At 37.4% G+C, this 16,037-nt stretch overlaps 1 protein-coding gene across 1 annotated transcript; it reads right to left on the reverse strand.

Annotated features, from left to right (window-relative positions):
• Positions 1 to 696: 696 nt before the first annotated feature.
• On the reverse strand, positions 697 to 14,486 carry LOC114372365 (1-acyl-sn-glycerol-3-phosphate acyltransferase 2-like). Its single transcript, XM_028329876.1, has 11 exons — positions 14,303 to 14,486; positions 13,809 to 13,931; positions 12,105 to 12,144; positions 11,935 to 12,008; positions 11,598 to 11,657; positions 11,181 to 11,258; positions 10,803 to 10,961; positions 8,184 to 8,309; positions 1,760 to 1,852; positions 1,427 to 1,513; positions 697 to 1,287 (listed from the first exon to the last, which is right to left on the reverse strand). The coding sequence occupies exons 1-11, from the start codon at positions 14,372 to 14,374 to the stop codon at positions 1,048 to 1,050; spliced, it is 1,152 nt and encodes a 383-aa protein (XP_028185677.1). The 5' UTR covers positions 14,375 to 14,486; the 3' UTR covers positions 697 to 1,047.
• Between the last annotated feature and the right edge of the window lie 1,551 nt (positions 14,487 to 16,037).

Raw genomic sequence — 16,037 nt, forward strand, 5'->3', positions numbered from 1 at the left:
TTTTTAAAATTAAATTAAGATATTTCATATTATGTGTATTAGATACTATAATATTCGTACATATACCCATATTCATTAAATTTTGCGGATACCCACCTTTGAGCCCATTCTCATTTGGCGAATATTTATTGTACCCATCATGAGTACTCATGGGATCTAGGTAAATTATCATCCCATAGCAGGAAATATCCTTGAAGAAAAATGATAAATTTTAATAAGTGTAACTAATCTAAACCGAAGAATAATCTCATAATTCTTTGGATGAATTAAAACTTAATAAAGATATCTTGGAGTCTCACCCAACAACTACTAAAAGTCCTGATTATAGTATTCTTCAAAATTAATAACATAAAAACTGCAATACCAAAGAATGTTCAATTCTCCATAAAAAGTTGCAAGGATAATGAACATTATAAATTTCTTAGTCGTATATTAATGGAAAGATGTTGGACCAAACCACGCCAAATTTAAGTAGTGCTTATTCGTGACATGCTTTTTACGGTTTACGCATTTGCTTTTCATTCCAAGATTTTATTGGCAAAAATGGCACGACTTTTATGCTTCTTCCCGTTATTTATTTCCATGCTTTTCTTTCTCAAGAGGGCAAGTCCATCAGACAGTTTTCCTTTGTGCTGAACAAAATGAAAAGTCAGAGAATCGCACATAAACCAAACACAATTAAAAAATTAGAAGGGGAGCAAGAAATAACCACAATTAATAGTCCAATACCAGAAAGTGTACAAGTCTCTAAAAAAACTGCGAAGTTAGGCAGGATTTTTGTATGTCATTCCTATATATTAGTCTATACAAATTCATCCTAATTAATTTCAAAATAATGAATAGTATATGCATAATACATAATACAAGGACTGAACACATACGAGGTACAATTCCAAAGCAAACAAATAAAGAAAGGGGGTAGTGAGTCCCTAAACACACGTTAATGCAATTTTTTTCTTTTTCAAAATCACATAAATGCAAATCAAGTTCAGGATGCGACCTCAGAAGAATTCTCTATGTATAGAATATTCAGGTAATGTGTGTGATCTAGTCTTGTTTGTTATCCCTAGCCTCCAGTTGTTCGCTATTCTTGGACTTTGCAGGGGCAACCTTGGTAGGGGTTGAACGCTCAGATTGTGAGAACATGATCAAGATGTGCATGAGTAGAGTAACAACTCCCAAACCAAATGCTGAAAATGCAACACCCTTCCAGGAGGATAGTAGTGATGACCATTGGAGGAACTTTACGACCCCCATAACAACGACACATGCCCACGATATGACAACCTGTTCCCACAATGAAATTGAATGTTGAGCCATGCAAGAAATGATACTGCTTTATCCAAATAGGGTTATGTCGAAAAGAGGATAGCTGATAAATAAGGAGCATGCAAAGTTAGACATATATTGAGATAAAGTATCTCACCACTAGAGACTTTATGGGTCGACCGGTATCCTGCAGCTCTTGATCACTGAATGTGTCCTCAGCTATATGTTTGTCTAACAATGTATCCTTGCATCCCAAAGGAACAAGGAGAGGAAAAAGAGCAAAATTGTAAAATCATCAAACCACAAGAATTATAAGCTAAATATAATAACAGTTAGCTTTTAGGGGTGATTTCCCCAAGTGCTTGGGTGTTTTATCACATTCTTGCAAATAGACATATTAGGAACGTTGTAAAATTATTTATATAGCTAGCAATAAGAAAATCTTGGACAGCTAATACATAGTAACCATCACTGTTCAATTAACACACACCTTAGCCACAAACATATCTCGACACCATTGAGCAACAGCTTCATCTTCTTCTGGCAAATCCTTCATTGCATGCCGCTTAATATGCACATGAACCTAAGGTGGTAAAATGAGTAAATTTTTTATTAAACAAGACATTTCATAAAGAAAAAACACCCAAGATTATGAAAGAAAGATAAGGAATCCTCTTAGATGAACAAAACCAAACTAAAGCAAAGCAGCAGAATGAAGTCATTTATATCATAGGTACATAGAAAACCCTGAATCCTTAAACGCTTTGCTATTCTTCAAAGTAAAAACTAAACATATGCACCAAATTACTCAGGTAGCTACATTGAAAACTATGGATCCTTAAAAAGCTCTGCTATTCTTCAGGTAAAACCAAAAGTACCAAATTGCATAGTCACAACTCTTTTTCTTTAACAAACAACTACAGTCCTTCCAAATTCCCAAGCAATACCTTGGCTTTCCATTTAAACAAAGAAGCCTATTCCAAATCTCCAGGATAACAAAGCCAAGTTAAATCAGATGATCAGGTGTCCCACAATGGTGGCAAAACAACAACCAAGCCTTTTCATACTAAGTGAGATTGGCTCCATGGATCAATAAACACCATTGGGTTCTACCAAAACAGTCTCTAATAGTTTCTTCTAAAGTTCTCTTTAATCTTCTTGCACTCCTTTTAATCAAGTAGGGGGTGGCATAGCGGGTCAAGCTACCCCGACTTATGATGCGAGGGGCAGGATGGGTTGACCCATCCAAGCCCACAAAAGAAGTACCAGAAAAATAGGGAAAAAAAATTAAAACAACCAATTCATTTTTTTAGCACATCGCTTATTTTTTTATGTACATATACATATTATCTCTTTTTTAATTATGTAAAAATATAAATTTATTCGAATATGCTTTAAATATTGGTGGGACTAGATGGGTTGGTAAGGTGGATCAACTCAGCTAGCTAATTCACCTTCAACCCAGCGGGTTGGTGGGTTAGGCTGGGCGGGTTAGGCAAGTTGGTGGATTGAGAAACCTAACCCACCCCCGCCATTTTTGGCTAGTTAAGCGGGTTCAACCTGCTTTGCCACCCCTATAATCAGACAATCTTCTATTTGATAAACTTTTCTTACTAGTCTCCATTGGCCATTTCACATGGACAAACACCAGACATACTTTAGAATAATATGTTCTGCAAATAGCATACAATTTAGGGAAGAAAAAAAAACACAATCAATTCTATCTACCTGCAATAGACTCCTAATTTTAATGTGCTTCTTTCATGGCTTCTATTTTCCCAAAGAATACAGATTGAGCAGAAGGGTATTCATAAATCAAGACAAGACACATCAAGGCACTCTTTTACTGCCTCCTAATTCGTTTTTCTAGTCAGATTAAAATTAATTTCTGTGGTTAAAATTCTCTGCACATTAATTACTTGTAGAAGGATAGTGAAAACACTGAAATGAAAAGAAAGTTGAAAAAAACCAAAGTGTTGATCAATTGATAATTTCTGCAAGGGAGATAGCCAATTGAATCACAAACTTGTCATCATTGGTTGGCACAGAGAAAGAGTCACTAGAAGACTGAGGTGAGTTGAGTAATATTCTCACTTTCTCTCTTAATCTTTATTGATTTCAAAATGATACATACATATGTACAATACATAAGAGAGAGAGAAGGACTATGATCATTGTTGCTTTCTGAATAAAGCTTACCAACTAAGCTACCAAACATAGATAAATACTAAAATATTCAACACTCTTCCTCAAGCTGGAGCATATAAATCATATGCACCAAGCTTGGAACATATAGTCTGAATTTTGGGTCCTCTTAAGGACTTAGTCAAAATATCCGCTGGCTGATCATTAGAACCAATGAAGTCAGTGACAATCTCCTTGGACAGAAGCTTCTCTCGAATGAAATGACAATCAATCTCTATGTGCTTAGTCCTTTCATGAAAGACTGGGTTTGAGGCAATATGAAGAGTAGCCTGATTATCACAATACAACTTCATTTGCAACTCTTCACAAAACCTCAATTCTTGCAGAAATTGTTTAATCCACATGAGTTCACAAGTAACTGTAGCCATAGATCAATATTCAGCTTCTACACCGAGCGACAACAGTTTGTTTCTTGCTTTTCCAAGAGATAAGATTTCTTCTAATGAAGACACAATAACCTGATGTAGACCTCCTATCCACGGGACAACCAGCCCAATCAGCATCACAATATCCTGATAGTTGCGTATTACCTTGTCTTCATACAACAACCCTTGTCTAGGAGCTCTCTTAACATATCTCAGAATACACATGACAGCATTCCAATGGTCTAAATGAGTTTTCCCACAAGCCTCCTATATCTCTCGGGGTCAGGATAAACTTCACTTTGATCTGCCATGAGCAGCAGATTTGGATCCATAGGGCTTTCAACAGGTCTACAATTCTGCATACATGTTTCTTCTAAAATATCAAGAGCATACTTCCTCTGAGAGATCACAACACCATCTCCTGATTGAGCCACTTCAATACCAAGAAAATACTTCAAAGATCCTAGATCTTTGGTCTGGAAATGACTGAATAAGTGCTCTTTTAGTAGTATATCATTCCCTGTAATCACTATATCATCAACATAGACCATTAGATAAACACATTTTCCAGGAGATGTATGACAGTAAAATACAGAGTGATCAGCTTCACTTCGTTTCAGTCCAAACATTTGAACATTACTAAATTTACCAAACCAAGCTTGAGGAGATTGCTTCAACCCATAGAGAGATCAGTGAAGCTTACACACAAGGCCATACTCTCCCTGAGCAACAAACCCAGGAGGTTGCTTCATATAAATATTCTCCTCAAGATCACCGTGGAGGAAGGCATTTTTAATATCAAGCTGATGAAGGGGCCAGTGACGGATGACAGCCATAGCAAGAAACAGACGAACAGTGGTGAGTTTGGCTACAGGAGAGAAAGTATCACAGTAATCAATGCCATATACCTGTGTGTAGCCTTTAGCTACCAAGCGAGCCTTAAGCCGATCAACCTTACCATTGGGCCCAGCTTTAACACTGTAGACCCATCTACAACCCACAGTTGTCTTGCCAGGAGGAAGAGGAATGAGCTCCTAAGTACCATTATTTTCAAGAGCCTGCATTTCATCAATCATAGCCTGTCACCAGCCAGGATGATCAAGTGCCTCACGGATAGTGGAAGGAATAGTAAGGGAAGACAATGAGAAAACAAAGGAACCATATGAAGGAGACAAACAGTGGTAACTTAAGAAATTATAAATAGGATGAGGATTGTGAGTAGAGCGAGTACCTTTCCTGATGACAATGGGCCAATGTGAGTCAAAATGAGGAGAAGAAGTGGAAGGAGAGGAAGGATCCATGAGTGTAGGACTGGTTGAAGAACGAGGATCACGAGGAGAGGCTTCAGGTACTAGAGATTCAATCTGCCTTGTCCTGTGTTGATCTGTAATCAGAGGTGGAGAGGCAACTTCAGGTGAATTTGGTGAGGAAAATGGGACAACACTGCCATTTTGGTCTGAGTTATTTAGAGGACAAGGAGAAGTAATAGGAAGAACTTCCTGGAGAGATGAAGAATGGTCTACGGAAGGTGAGAAGAAGGGTGTGTCTTCAAAGAAGGTTACATCTGCAAACATGTAGTATCGTCTCGTGGTTGGAGAGTAACACTTGTAACCTTTTTGAAGACGAGAATAACCCAAGAAGATACATTTGACTGACCTAGCAGAGAGTTTGTCTAAACCAGGAGACAAATCATGGACAAAACAGGTACAACCAAACACTTTAGGAGAAATATGAAATAGTGGATCATGAGGAAAGACAATTGAGTGAGGGATTTGGTTTTCAAGAGAAGAAGAGGGCATCCTATTGATTAGGAAAAAAGCAGTAAGCACCGCATCTCCCCAATGATGTGTAGGAACATTCGAATTTAGCATTAGGGAACGTGCAGTTTCAAGAAGATGACAATTCTTCCTTTCTGCTATACCATTTTGTTGTGGTGTGTGAGAACATGTGGACTGATATAAAATACCTTTGGAAGACAAAAAAGAAGAAAAATCGTGAGAGAAATACTCTTTAACATTATCACTTCTGAAAATTTTAATTGTTTTTCCAAATTGATTCTCAATCTCATTGTAGAATGACACGAATATAGACAAAAGTTCAGATCTATTTTTCATTAAATAAACCCAAGTACATCTGGAGAATTATTCAATGAAGGTTACAAAATATCGAAAACCAAAAGACGTAACACGACTTGGTCCCCAAATATCAGAATGAATGGTAGAGAAAGCCAAATTACATCTTTGTACAGTTTGAGGAACTAATGACCTGACATGTTTTCCTAGTTGACAAGACTCACAATCTAAGACTCGAAGATTAAGACTAGGAACCATCATCTTCAATTTTGGTAAACTTGGGTAACCCAGACGATCATGCAAAAGTTTGGGTTTTGAGATTGTAAAACAAGACCCAGGTGGACTGGATTCCAAGTAGTAAAGTCTTCGTGATTCATGTCCTTCTCCAATCAGTCGCCCCGTCCCATGTTCCTAAATAACAAAAGAATTAGCAGTGAAGGTTACTGAATAATTTAACGAACGAGTTAACTGACTTAATGAGATTAGATTATAGGGACACTGAGAAAGAAATAATACAAAATTTAATTTCAAAGAGGGAGACAATGAAACTTGACCACTTCCTTGAGACACAACCTTGGAGCCATTAGCTACAGTAACGAGATGAGGAATTTTTGGAAAGGAAAAGGATGAAAAGGAGGACTTATTACCGGAAATATGATCAGAGGCACCTGAGTCGAGTATCCAAGGACTAGGACCTTCAATGGATTGAGAGATACATGCTGTTGAAAAACATGGTATAGATGAGGATTGAGTTTGGTTGCTGGGTCTCTCAGATTTGAGCTTCAAATACTCTTAATACTCTTCATCAGAGAACTTAGACTCTGCTTTCTCTGATCTAGAAACCTGTGCGACCTTGTCAGGAAACCCATGCAACGAATAGCAATTCTCTTGGGTGTGACCCATCCTCTTGCAGTAAGTGCAATGAAGACATTCACCCCTTCCACTACGGCCTCCTCTACTGTTGCGGCCGCCTTCTCTACCATGAGATGCAACCATGGCTGACGTCTCCACACCCTCAGCAGGATTTTCATCCTTCGATACATGAGGCACGCGGAGAAACCTAGTGATGAGGAAATCCATTGATGGAACCTGATCCCCAGCGAGTACTTGATCACGCATATGATCAAAGTCTGAGTGTAAGCTTCTCAAGATGAGGACCATGTAGAACTTGTCCAGTTTTCTGTTCACTTCTTCCAATGAATCAGCCACAAGGAACTTTCTCAGCTCTTCCACGGCAGCCCGAGCCTTACCCACATGAGCAATCATGTCATGGCTGGTTTGCTTGAGGGTTGTAACCTTCATGGTTGCATCAAACAAGCTTTGGATATCATTGGCAAAAATTTCATGGGCCTTCTTCCAAAAAGAACGACATGTTTTAAATGATCTAAGAATATCCAAAATATCTGGCTCAACTGATTGCCATAACACATCGCAGAGTTGATAGCCAAGCTTCTCCCATTCAGGTCTTTTGTCATTTGGAATGGAATCGGAAGCTTTCTCCAAGTGGTCATGGTGTCCTTGACTGAGAAACCAAAGTTCCACGGAAGCAGACCACGAGGGGTAATTTTTCCAGTTTAGTTTAGCAGTCGAGATGGTTGGAGTCCCAAAGAAGGAGAAAACAGGTCCAGAGGAAGCCATTTTGACCCACAAGATGAAACCCTAAGGGAGTAAAAAGGAGAGGAGAATAGGGCTGATACGTTCCAGGTGACAACTGAAAACTGAGGGCTGGAACGGACTCAGAAGGGGCCGACTAAGGGAACGGTGGCGATGCGATTCCGGTGCCGAGACGGTGGCGCGTGGACTTCACGCGCCGAAGATCGCACGGGACAAGGACGGCGCGTGGCGGCGCGCTTCCCAGGGCTGAGTCACGCTTTTCAAGGCGAGCCTAACCCTAATCTCGTCAGAGAAATGTCCACCGGAAATGACGGCGGCGGCGGTGGACGACGGCGGCGGGCGGCAGACGACACCTGCTCTGATGCCAACTTGAACTGAGGTGAGTTCGAGTAATATTCTCACTTTCTCTCTTAACCTTTATTGATTTCAAAATGATACATATATATATACAATACATAAGAGAGAGAGAAGGACTATGAAAGTGACAATTCATTGCTGCCTTTTGAATAAAGCTTACCAACTAAGCTATCAAACATAGATAAATACTAAAATATTCAACAGAGTCAAATTTCATTCTGTAAATAATGTGGTCAGAAAAAAAGAAGACTATAGATGCAGGTTTTTCTGTTCTTTCTAAATCTCAATTTGATTGGCTCACCACTGAAGATTTCCCTCTGAAGAGTCTTAGCATTGTAGGAGCAGGTGAACTCTTGGGAATTGCCACAGTTACATCATAAATGGCAGGAACAAAAGAGCGCATATGGTTTACTGCTGAAACAAAACCCTGAAAGCAACATAGCGGAGTAAATATTTCAGAGCAACCAACAGAAAAGAACAATAAAACCTAATATAATGGTTAGCACTGCCTATTAGGTAATATATGTAAGATTGAATGTGTTATGTAAATTTAAAAGAACAAAGAAGCCAAAGCATGAAAGTAAAATACAAAGATAAAGTCTATCTATTTTGAAATTAAATTAAAATCATGTGAACTTACTGTACCGAGTAGCTTAAACTATTTCAACACTTTGTAGAACAAGTAATGAAACAAAATATTCTTTCTAGAGAAACAATTATCTCATCTGTTAACTCTAATGATAAACTGACATATATATAACAAGTTGGGAGCTAACATTTACTGGAAAAAAAAACAAAGTTACTGTAAATAGCTTTCATCAAGCCCTACAGTTAAGTAATTTGGTTATGGTATTCTGTTAATGCAAATCAAAGGGCTAAGACGATTACTCTCAGGTAATTTCACAAATTCTTATTTAATTAAACCATCTCCTTGTTTGAGAATCTGAAGAAAGGAAAATGAATGAGTGACAATCCAAAACCCTCCCTGTTTCAATTTTATGAACATGTTTATATTTCCCCAATAGGGAAGATTTTGGAGGATTTTAAATTTTTAACAAGGGGAAGAAATCTCTAATATGTAACTCTTCGTTCTCTGTCCTTCTCTTCCCCTCGTTCTTTATTGATTCCTTCCACTCCCTGCTTCAAATTTTTTCCTTCAAATCTAACAGCTAAAATTAATTTATGTGAATGTATAGTCCTTCCACCTAAATGTGATGCCTAGATTTCTTCTCTTCAACTTTTGTTTTTAATAAAAATACTGTAGACTACCCTAACCTATTTTCCATGGAAGATACAAATAACAATCCAACCCATCAAACCCCCAATTGTTCATTTCTAGAAAAATCATCATGTGTATGTTTAACGTCTGGAATTGGAAGTGGGCCCAATAAGCCTAATTTTTATATGGCAAATGCTAACCAATGTCCTTAAGACATTGTTTAAGGAACTAAAAAGAGAAAGGTTTTTATTGAGAGGTGCAAAATTGTGCTTCCCATGACTTTTTTTGTGCTCTCCTATGATTTCCACGATAAATACTACTCTTTTTAGTTCCTTAATCAATTCCTTGGTATTTTATATTAATTATATTATTATATTAAAAATGTCTAATTATTAGTATATTAAATAATTTTTAATTTGAGACTTGCATTTTGTTTTTTAATTTCTAGCTCTAACACCCAAGCAATAGAATTGGAATCAAACTTAGAAGTCTAATTTTACACCCTAATTCTTGGCATAGTACCACAGCCCAAACATAGAATCATGATTGTAAACCAATTCCAACACTGAAAGAAGTGTAAAAATAAATTCAGAACCATAACTCGAATATTGTCACTGAAATGGATCCTAAATACACAAATAAATATCCACTACCAAATGGGCCTAAGCCCCCATCAAATAGCACGCAAATTTCCCTACCTTCAAAAACCAGTGACCTTTCAATTTTCCTGTTTTTCTATGATCGAATGGTTCAAGAAAACCCAAATAAACATGTCTAGTTAGAACCCCCTATAGGAGTATACTTACTCGATAGATAGTTTTCTTTTCTCAGCTATTGTGTAAAGGATAAACTATAGTTAGTAGTGAGTTCATAGTTAGTTGACAGTTACAGTTATGTAACTGCCTATATAAACTGAGGTGTAAACTATTCATTCTTTGGGTTGAATAATATCAACTTTTCACCTCAATTCAGTTTTCTATATTCTCTCACTTGAGATTCGTTTATGGTATCAGAGCTTTGTTTCGATCCCTAGTTTTTTCATGGCTTCCGCTTCCAATCCTTCTCCCTAACTATTTTTGTGCCCTATATCATCTAGTTTAGAAGACAAACATAATTTACAAGAAGAGTCAAGATGTCAGGACAACCAACAATACAAGGTGAAACAGAGTTTGAAATGCAGACACCCTAATAAGATTTGCAATAGGATTAAATCAACTTTGTTGAATAAACTGTTAAGGCATTTTCCACAGAGATGAATAAGAGGGTTATACATTCGGGGGAATCTAAATAACTTATGTTCGGGCTACACATGAAAGTCAAAATTATCATAATCCTCAAAATATTAGATAAAGCAATGATCAATTGTCCATATTAACCTAGCACATAGTTCAAAGATGTACTATCCACAAAGGATCACCAGTCTGAATCATCACAAAGAGAACCAGCCCTTCACTTTAAATCTCAAAATTGATTCAAACCCTTTAGCCACCCTTGACAAGTAGATTGGTATCAACTAATTATAGGCAGAAGAACAGTAATATGATTTCATAGAAAATCCCACCAAGAATATGTTAACATGGATTGGTTGAGCCTGATAATTAGCTAGACAAGAGTCATGAATAACAGCTCCAAACAGTGGAAAGAACAGCAAGGGAAAGAAAAACGACAAACAAAAAAAATCAGAATATATTTATATTCCACCTTAGTTCTTGGAATCAAAACATTTCTTGGAACAGGCAATCCAGCTGAGGCTGCATACTCCTGAGCAGCTAATAGTTTGGCCTGTGTAAAGCGAGTTCCTTCTACAAAGAGAGCCAACCAAAAGGGAAGAGGGAAATCCCTCAGTTGCTGTAGGCCTGACTGCGCATGCGAAGTTGCAAGATTAAAATGTGATTAACAAATAATAAAACAGCTTATGCACCAAGAGAGAGGATGTGAATAGAGCAGGAGTTAGACAGAAAAACTACAGTAATTTTGCATCTCGGTGAATGAATGAGAAGACATTAAGATACCATGTAGAAATATGAATCTTTTATGAGCATACAGCACATATATGAATTATATTTCAGTAACCTATACCTTTAATGTGCGTTCATCCTTGGCCCAACTTCTCTCCAGGAAAAGATATTCAGAAAACCACATTGACCAACCAATGACCTGCACATTGGAACTTAGCTAATAGATCAACATTGACTTTAAACAATGATGTCATCAATGAAGCCACAAAAGAATCCAAGTAAATCAGGTTCAAAAGCTTCCGTGTCTAATCAGGACTTAAGCAGACATAGACCATGCAATAAACCAAACCAGTCAACAGAGCATCCCATAAATTATCAATATATAGATACAGTACATCCCTGCATTTCATAATTCATACTCCAATACCAAATCATATTATTTCCATCACCCCTGATCAAACCATTAAATCATAATGAATGGAAAGCAAATGCCATTCCATCTTTTCATTTTAAAACAACAATTTCTAACAAAACATACCGGTAGAAACTTCGATGATTTCTTCATCACAGCAAGAGTGCTGCCAAGGCAACCTGAACGCTGATGAATAATAATGTTCAATAATCAATCAGTAGCAAAAACCAGATGAGTCGCAGAAACACAATTTCAAATCTAAGACTACCATATTTATGATGAAATAGACAAATGTATAAGAAGGCTACAAAATACAAATGTGTCCTTTTATCCTAGTATGACAATATCAAACAATTCACAACAACAAATGAAATAAACAACTCATGCTAATATATATGTGAATTCTGTGTTAATTTTGTTGTGTTGAATATGTGAAAGAAGTTATACTAAATAAGATAATCACCTGAGCTAAAACCCATCCAACAAGCCAATCAATGTCACTTCTGTGATTGGAGATAACAAGAGCATGCTCTTTACCTGGAAAATTCTAGACAGAATCAGAATTCAAGAAGAGCGAGAATTGGGGGGATGGGGGGTGAGCCTAGCACTAAATGAATAGTACAAGAGACTTACCCATTGAACGAAAGGTTTCAGGATCTGTGAATACTTGAACCTGAAGCCAGAAATTTCCAAATGAAAGATTTGATTATTCTAAATGCAACAATAAGAACAATTAAATTGCATTAAAGTTCATATATGATGTCTTTCACATTACTAATTTTTCTTCTTAGATAGCATCATTTTTGCACAATTGTAATATATTTTAAAGTAGTTAGATATAATACGATAAGAACACAAGACAGGGCTATCAAAAGCATTAAACAACAGAAGAGAAGAGATATCAAAAGGATAGAATATCCCTAGAATTCCTAAAGCCATGGCTAACAACCACCTAAAAAATTAGTATCTGTTAAAGAAAGTTGGCTACAAAAGGAGCTCGTCAAGAAATAGTCCAAGGGCACAAATCTCTGAACCTTTTAGTTTACATGAAAAGAAGCTCTATCAAAAAGAGAAAAGAATGAGTCCCTGTGCCAAATTGTTTGGTAGATCGTGACTTGCAAGCACAGTAATATCCAGTCTCCCTAAATCTCTACTTCTTTCATAGCTTTGTGGCTAAGGGAAGAAGAAGAAAACCAAAATTTATCACAAAAGGAGGGGTAAAGTAAGCCAAAAAATAAGAAAGATAACAAATCCTTGTAATCCTCGCTCCAGTTTCCCCCCATATGGACCCTATTAGCACTGCACAAGATCTTCCCTCTATTTTAAGGGCAAAATTCCTTAAATTCGTGAACAAAAAGATCACATAGTGTTGCTGTGCAAAACTGCTAATCACTAAATGAACTAAACATTCTATTGAAATAATTTCAAGCCCTTGAGCAATGTAGGAACAAGTAACTGTAACCCAAGAGGTTCATGATCACTAATTCTAGCCATTGTCCAGGCTACAATCATGGAAAAGTAGCAGTTATGTTCCCTTTGCTCACTTACTTAGATCCCTCATTTCAGTTGGAGGAGAACTTTTCTATACCCTTCAGTCATTGGTCGTCAAATTTATCATCAGTTTTTGTATAATAGTGGGCGGGGGGGGGGGGGGGGGGGGGGTTAGAAATAGCTGCACTGGCAGCAATCTTCCTTTTTTTTTTCTGCTCTTAGTATCTGGTTCCCATCAAGACTGATTTAAGTCTGATTCTGGAACCAGCTCACTGAGATACCATGTTTTTTGTATCCTTAGTACCTCTGGTACTTCATTATCAATATATATTACTTTTGCTGACCAAAAAAAAATATAAGTCAAGCATCAACATTGACACTTGCTTCACTTTTGAGAGTACCCCAAACATCATGACCAGGTTTACTTCCCAGCTAAACAACCTTTACTCAAACCTTGGAGTCCAATTGTACACCCTCGTATAAAATGCCCAAGTTTTCAAAATTCGAATACTATTAACAGAAACAGGACAGAAATAATTCAGCATGAATAAACAATACATATCCAACCACAAATATGACAAGTTTGTTTATTTTTATAATAATAACTACTTAAAAGTCATACTAATGATGATTTCTGATTGGGTGTCACTACAAAAACATTTACGCACCGGTATAAAAACGTTTACACCGACAATGCATGACAATTAAATTCATTCACTAATCCAATGCCAAGTCATCTAGCATAGCAAGCAAAGCACAAAACAACTAAAAAATAAACACCACCTTGCACTAGAGGAGAACAATAACTCAAATCAACAACATTAACTAAGACAAGAGAAATTAAACCTTAACACCGGCCCACCAATCAATAATCCACACGAGCTCCAGCCAGAGCAGCTCCGCCACCACCCTGTTCATCCGCCGGTACAGATTCTTCGACACCGGCCGCACAACCACGTAGCATATTGCCTGAGAACACCACAAAAATAAAAATAAAAAATAAAAAATCAACACCTCATAATAACAAACAACTATCATTAATTAATCAACAATCAATTAATTAATAACAACTAAAAGCATGTGAAGAAAACTGTCTCTCATATAGGAGTTGAACAAAGTACAGACGGTTACAGTTTCATTGCAACCCAGAAAGAAGGAACAAATCTAAATCTAGAACAATAACCAAAAGCCCAAATAATAATAATAATAATAATAATAATAAAATTAATGAGAGGTTTAATTGGGATGTTGTTTGTGAGAAAGAGAAAGGGATCGGTTGAAGGTGAATGAAGATTGAATAGTGTATCGATTTATTTAGAAAGAATAGAAAATGAGGTGACCTGAATGAGGTTAACGATGAGGCCGGAAGCGAAGAAGAGAAGGCCCAATGGGACGACCACAACTGCAGTCATAGCCAGCGGATTCCCGAAATTGTTGTCTGTTGTCGATGATATTGATGTTACTGAATGCTGATGCTGGCTATGTTATGTCGATCTCTATTCTCTGCTATGCTATGGCTACCTTAGTGTGCTAATCTTTTCTTTTATTTTGCTCGTAATATTTTTTTGTTGATAGAAATTGAACAAAATACTAATCTTTTTTATTTATTTTGCTCGTAATATTTTTTATGGTAAAAATTGAAACACAATACTAAATTTTTTCTTTTATTTTACTCATAATATTTTTTCACACTGGTGACCTCTGTTAGGAGGACATGAGGGAGACATGTAAAATAAAAGATTTCGACGCTCAAAATAAGTACGTGAGTTAGGAGAATATGAATTAGTATGTATGTATGTATGTATGCATATGTGAGTAGGTGTGTGTTCCTAAAAAGAATACAAGAGAACCAGGTACTTATAGTATGGAGAGGGAGCAAGTCCTTATTGATAGGGGTTATTTGCAGATGATTATTGGCTTATAGATCATAGTCGATAGCTTATAAATAATGTTATAAATAATTTATAACTTAAAGATAAAAGCTAGTAAATAATTGTTACTTAATGTGTTGCCTTGTAGATAATTGAATATCTGCCAAGAGATAAAGAGATGATAGTAAATTCGAATAATTAGATGGTTAGAGATGACTTGTCCGTTAGGTTTGACGTGTGTCTCAGAGTGCCATGTAGCATGACACATGTTTTTTATGGACCCTGGACAATATAAGCCCCCAAGGCTTTGAGTTGGCTTGCCGACGAAAGAGGTTGTCCGGTGTCGAAGAAGATTGTCTGATGTCGGGAGTAGTAGCCTTGACAAGTAGGAGGGTGACGAGTCGGTTGAGCCCCCAAGCATGGACAAGTATTGTTTGACGTCGAGAGTGGTAACTTTGACCGGTGTAAGAATTACAGGTCTGTCAAGTCCCCTAGCCTGGACAAGTGTTGTCCGAGCTGCTTTTGTCAAGTTGTCCGGAGTGGACATGCTTTTGGTTTTGCAGGCGAGGTTTGACTTGTCAAGTGAGGAAAACCTTTGTATTTGACAACTCTGCCCTTTTCTGACTGTTGGAGAGTGCATTAAAGACAAACATCACGTTTTGTCTATTGCTACAGGCATGTGCGACGCACATGCAATACTCTTGCATACGTGTCACTCATAGAGTGGGCACGTACTAGAGACGTGGTGCGTGGGTGAGTGGGGCTGCGTTGTGGTGCAAAAAATTAGGGCACCACCTCAGCTCCCACCAATTACCGAAGAGTTTATCTCCTCTTTAAATGGAGTGGACATTTGATTCGTGACCACCGTCACTTTGAATTTCTACCTTCCCTTTCTAAATCTTTTTTGTTCCTGCACTTGCTATTTTGTGATTCCCTTTCTTCTCTGTTCATCTTCTTCAATCTTTAAGGTATTCCTTTTCTAACAATGTCTTCATTTTTGTCTGACTCTGCCATTGGCATGGGTGGTAGCAATTTCGGGGGTTCGACTTAGCAACCCCTAGTGGATCGGGAGGTCATTTCGATCGATTGTTCCCCCTCGGAGAACACTCGCCACATTGCCTCTAATAGCGAATCCTCTTCCTTGGAGAGGTTGAGGGTTTCATGTCATGCTGGTGGAATCACTTCTCACCTCTGCGGAAAGGCA

Source organism: Glycine soja, chromosome 10 (genome assembly GCF_004193775.1).
Source record: "Glycine soja cultivar W05 chromosome 10, ASM419377v2, whole genome shotgun sequence".
Classification (NCBI taxonomy): domain Eukaryota; kingdom Viridiplantae; phylum Streptophyta; class Magnoliopsida; order Fabales; family Fabaceae; genus Glycine; species Glycine soja.

What these genes read in the sequence shown, in the direction of transcription:
- LOC114372365 (XM_028329876.1), bottom strand. Translation starts at nt 14,374, where the DNA reads ATGACTGCAGTTGTGGTCGTCCCATTGGGCCTTCTCTTCTTCGCTTCC. An exon ending in TCATCGTTAACCTCATTCAG is followed by an intron (nt 13,932 to 14,302) that starts GTCACCTCATTT and finishes TGGTGTTCTCAG; the next exon opens with GCAATATGCTACGTGGTTGT. An exon ending in ATTGGTGGGCCGGTGTTAAG is followed by an intron (nt 12,145 to 13,808) that starts GTTTAATTTCTC and finishes TTCTGGCTTCAG; the next exon opens with GTTCAAGTATTCACAGATCC.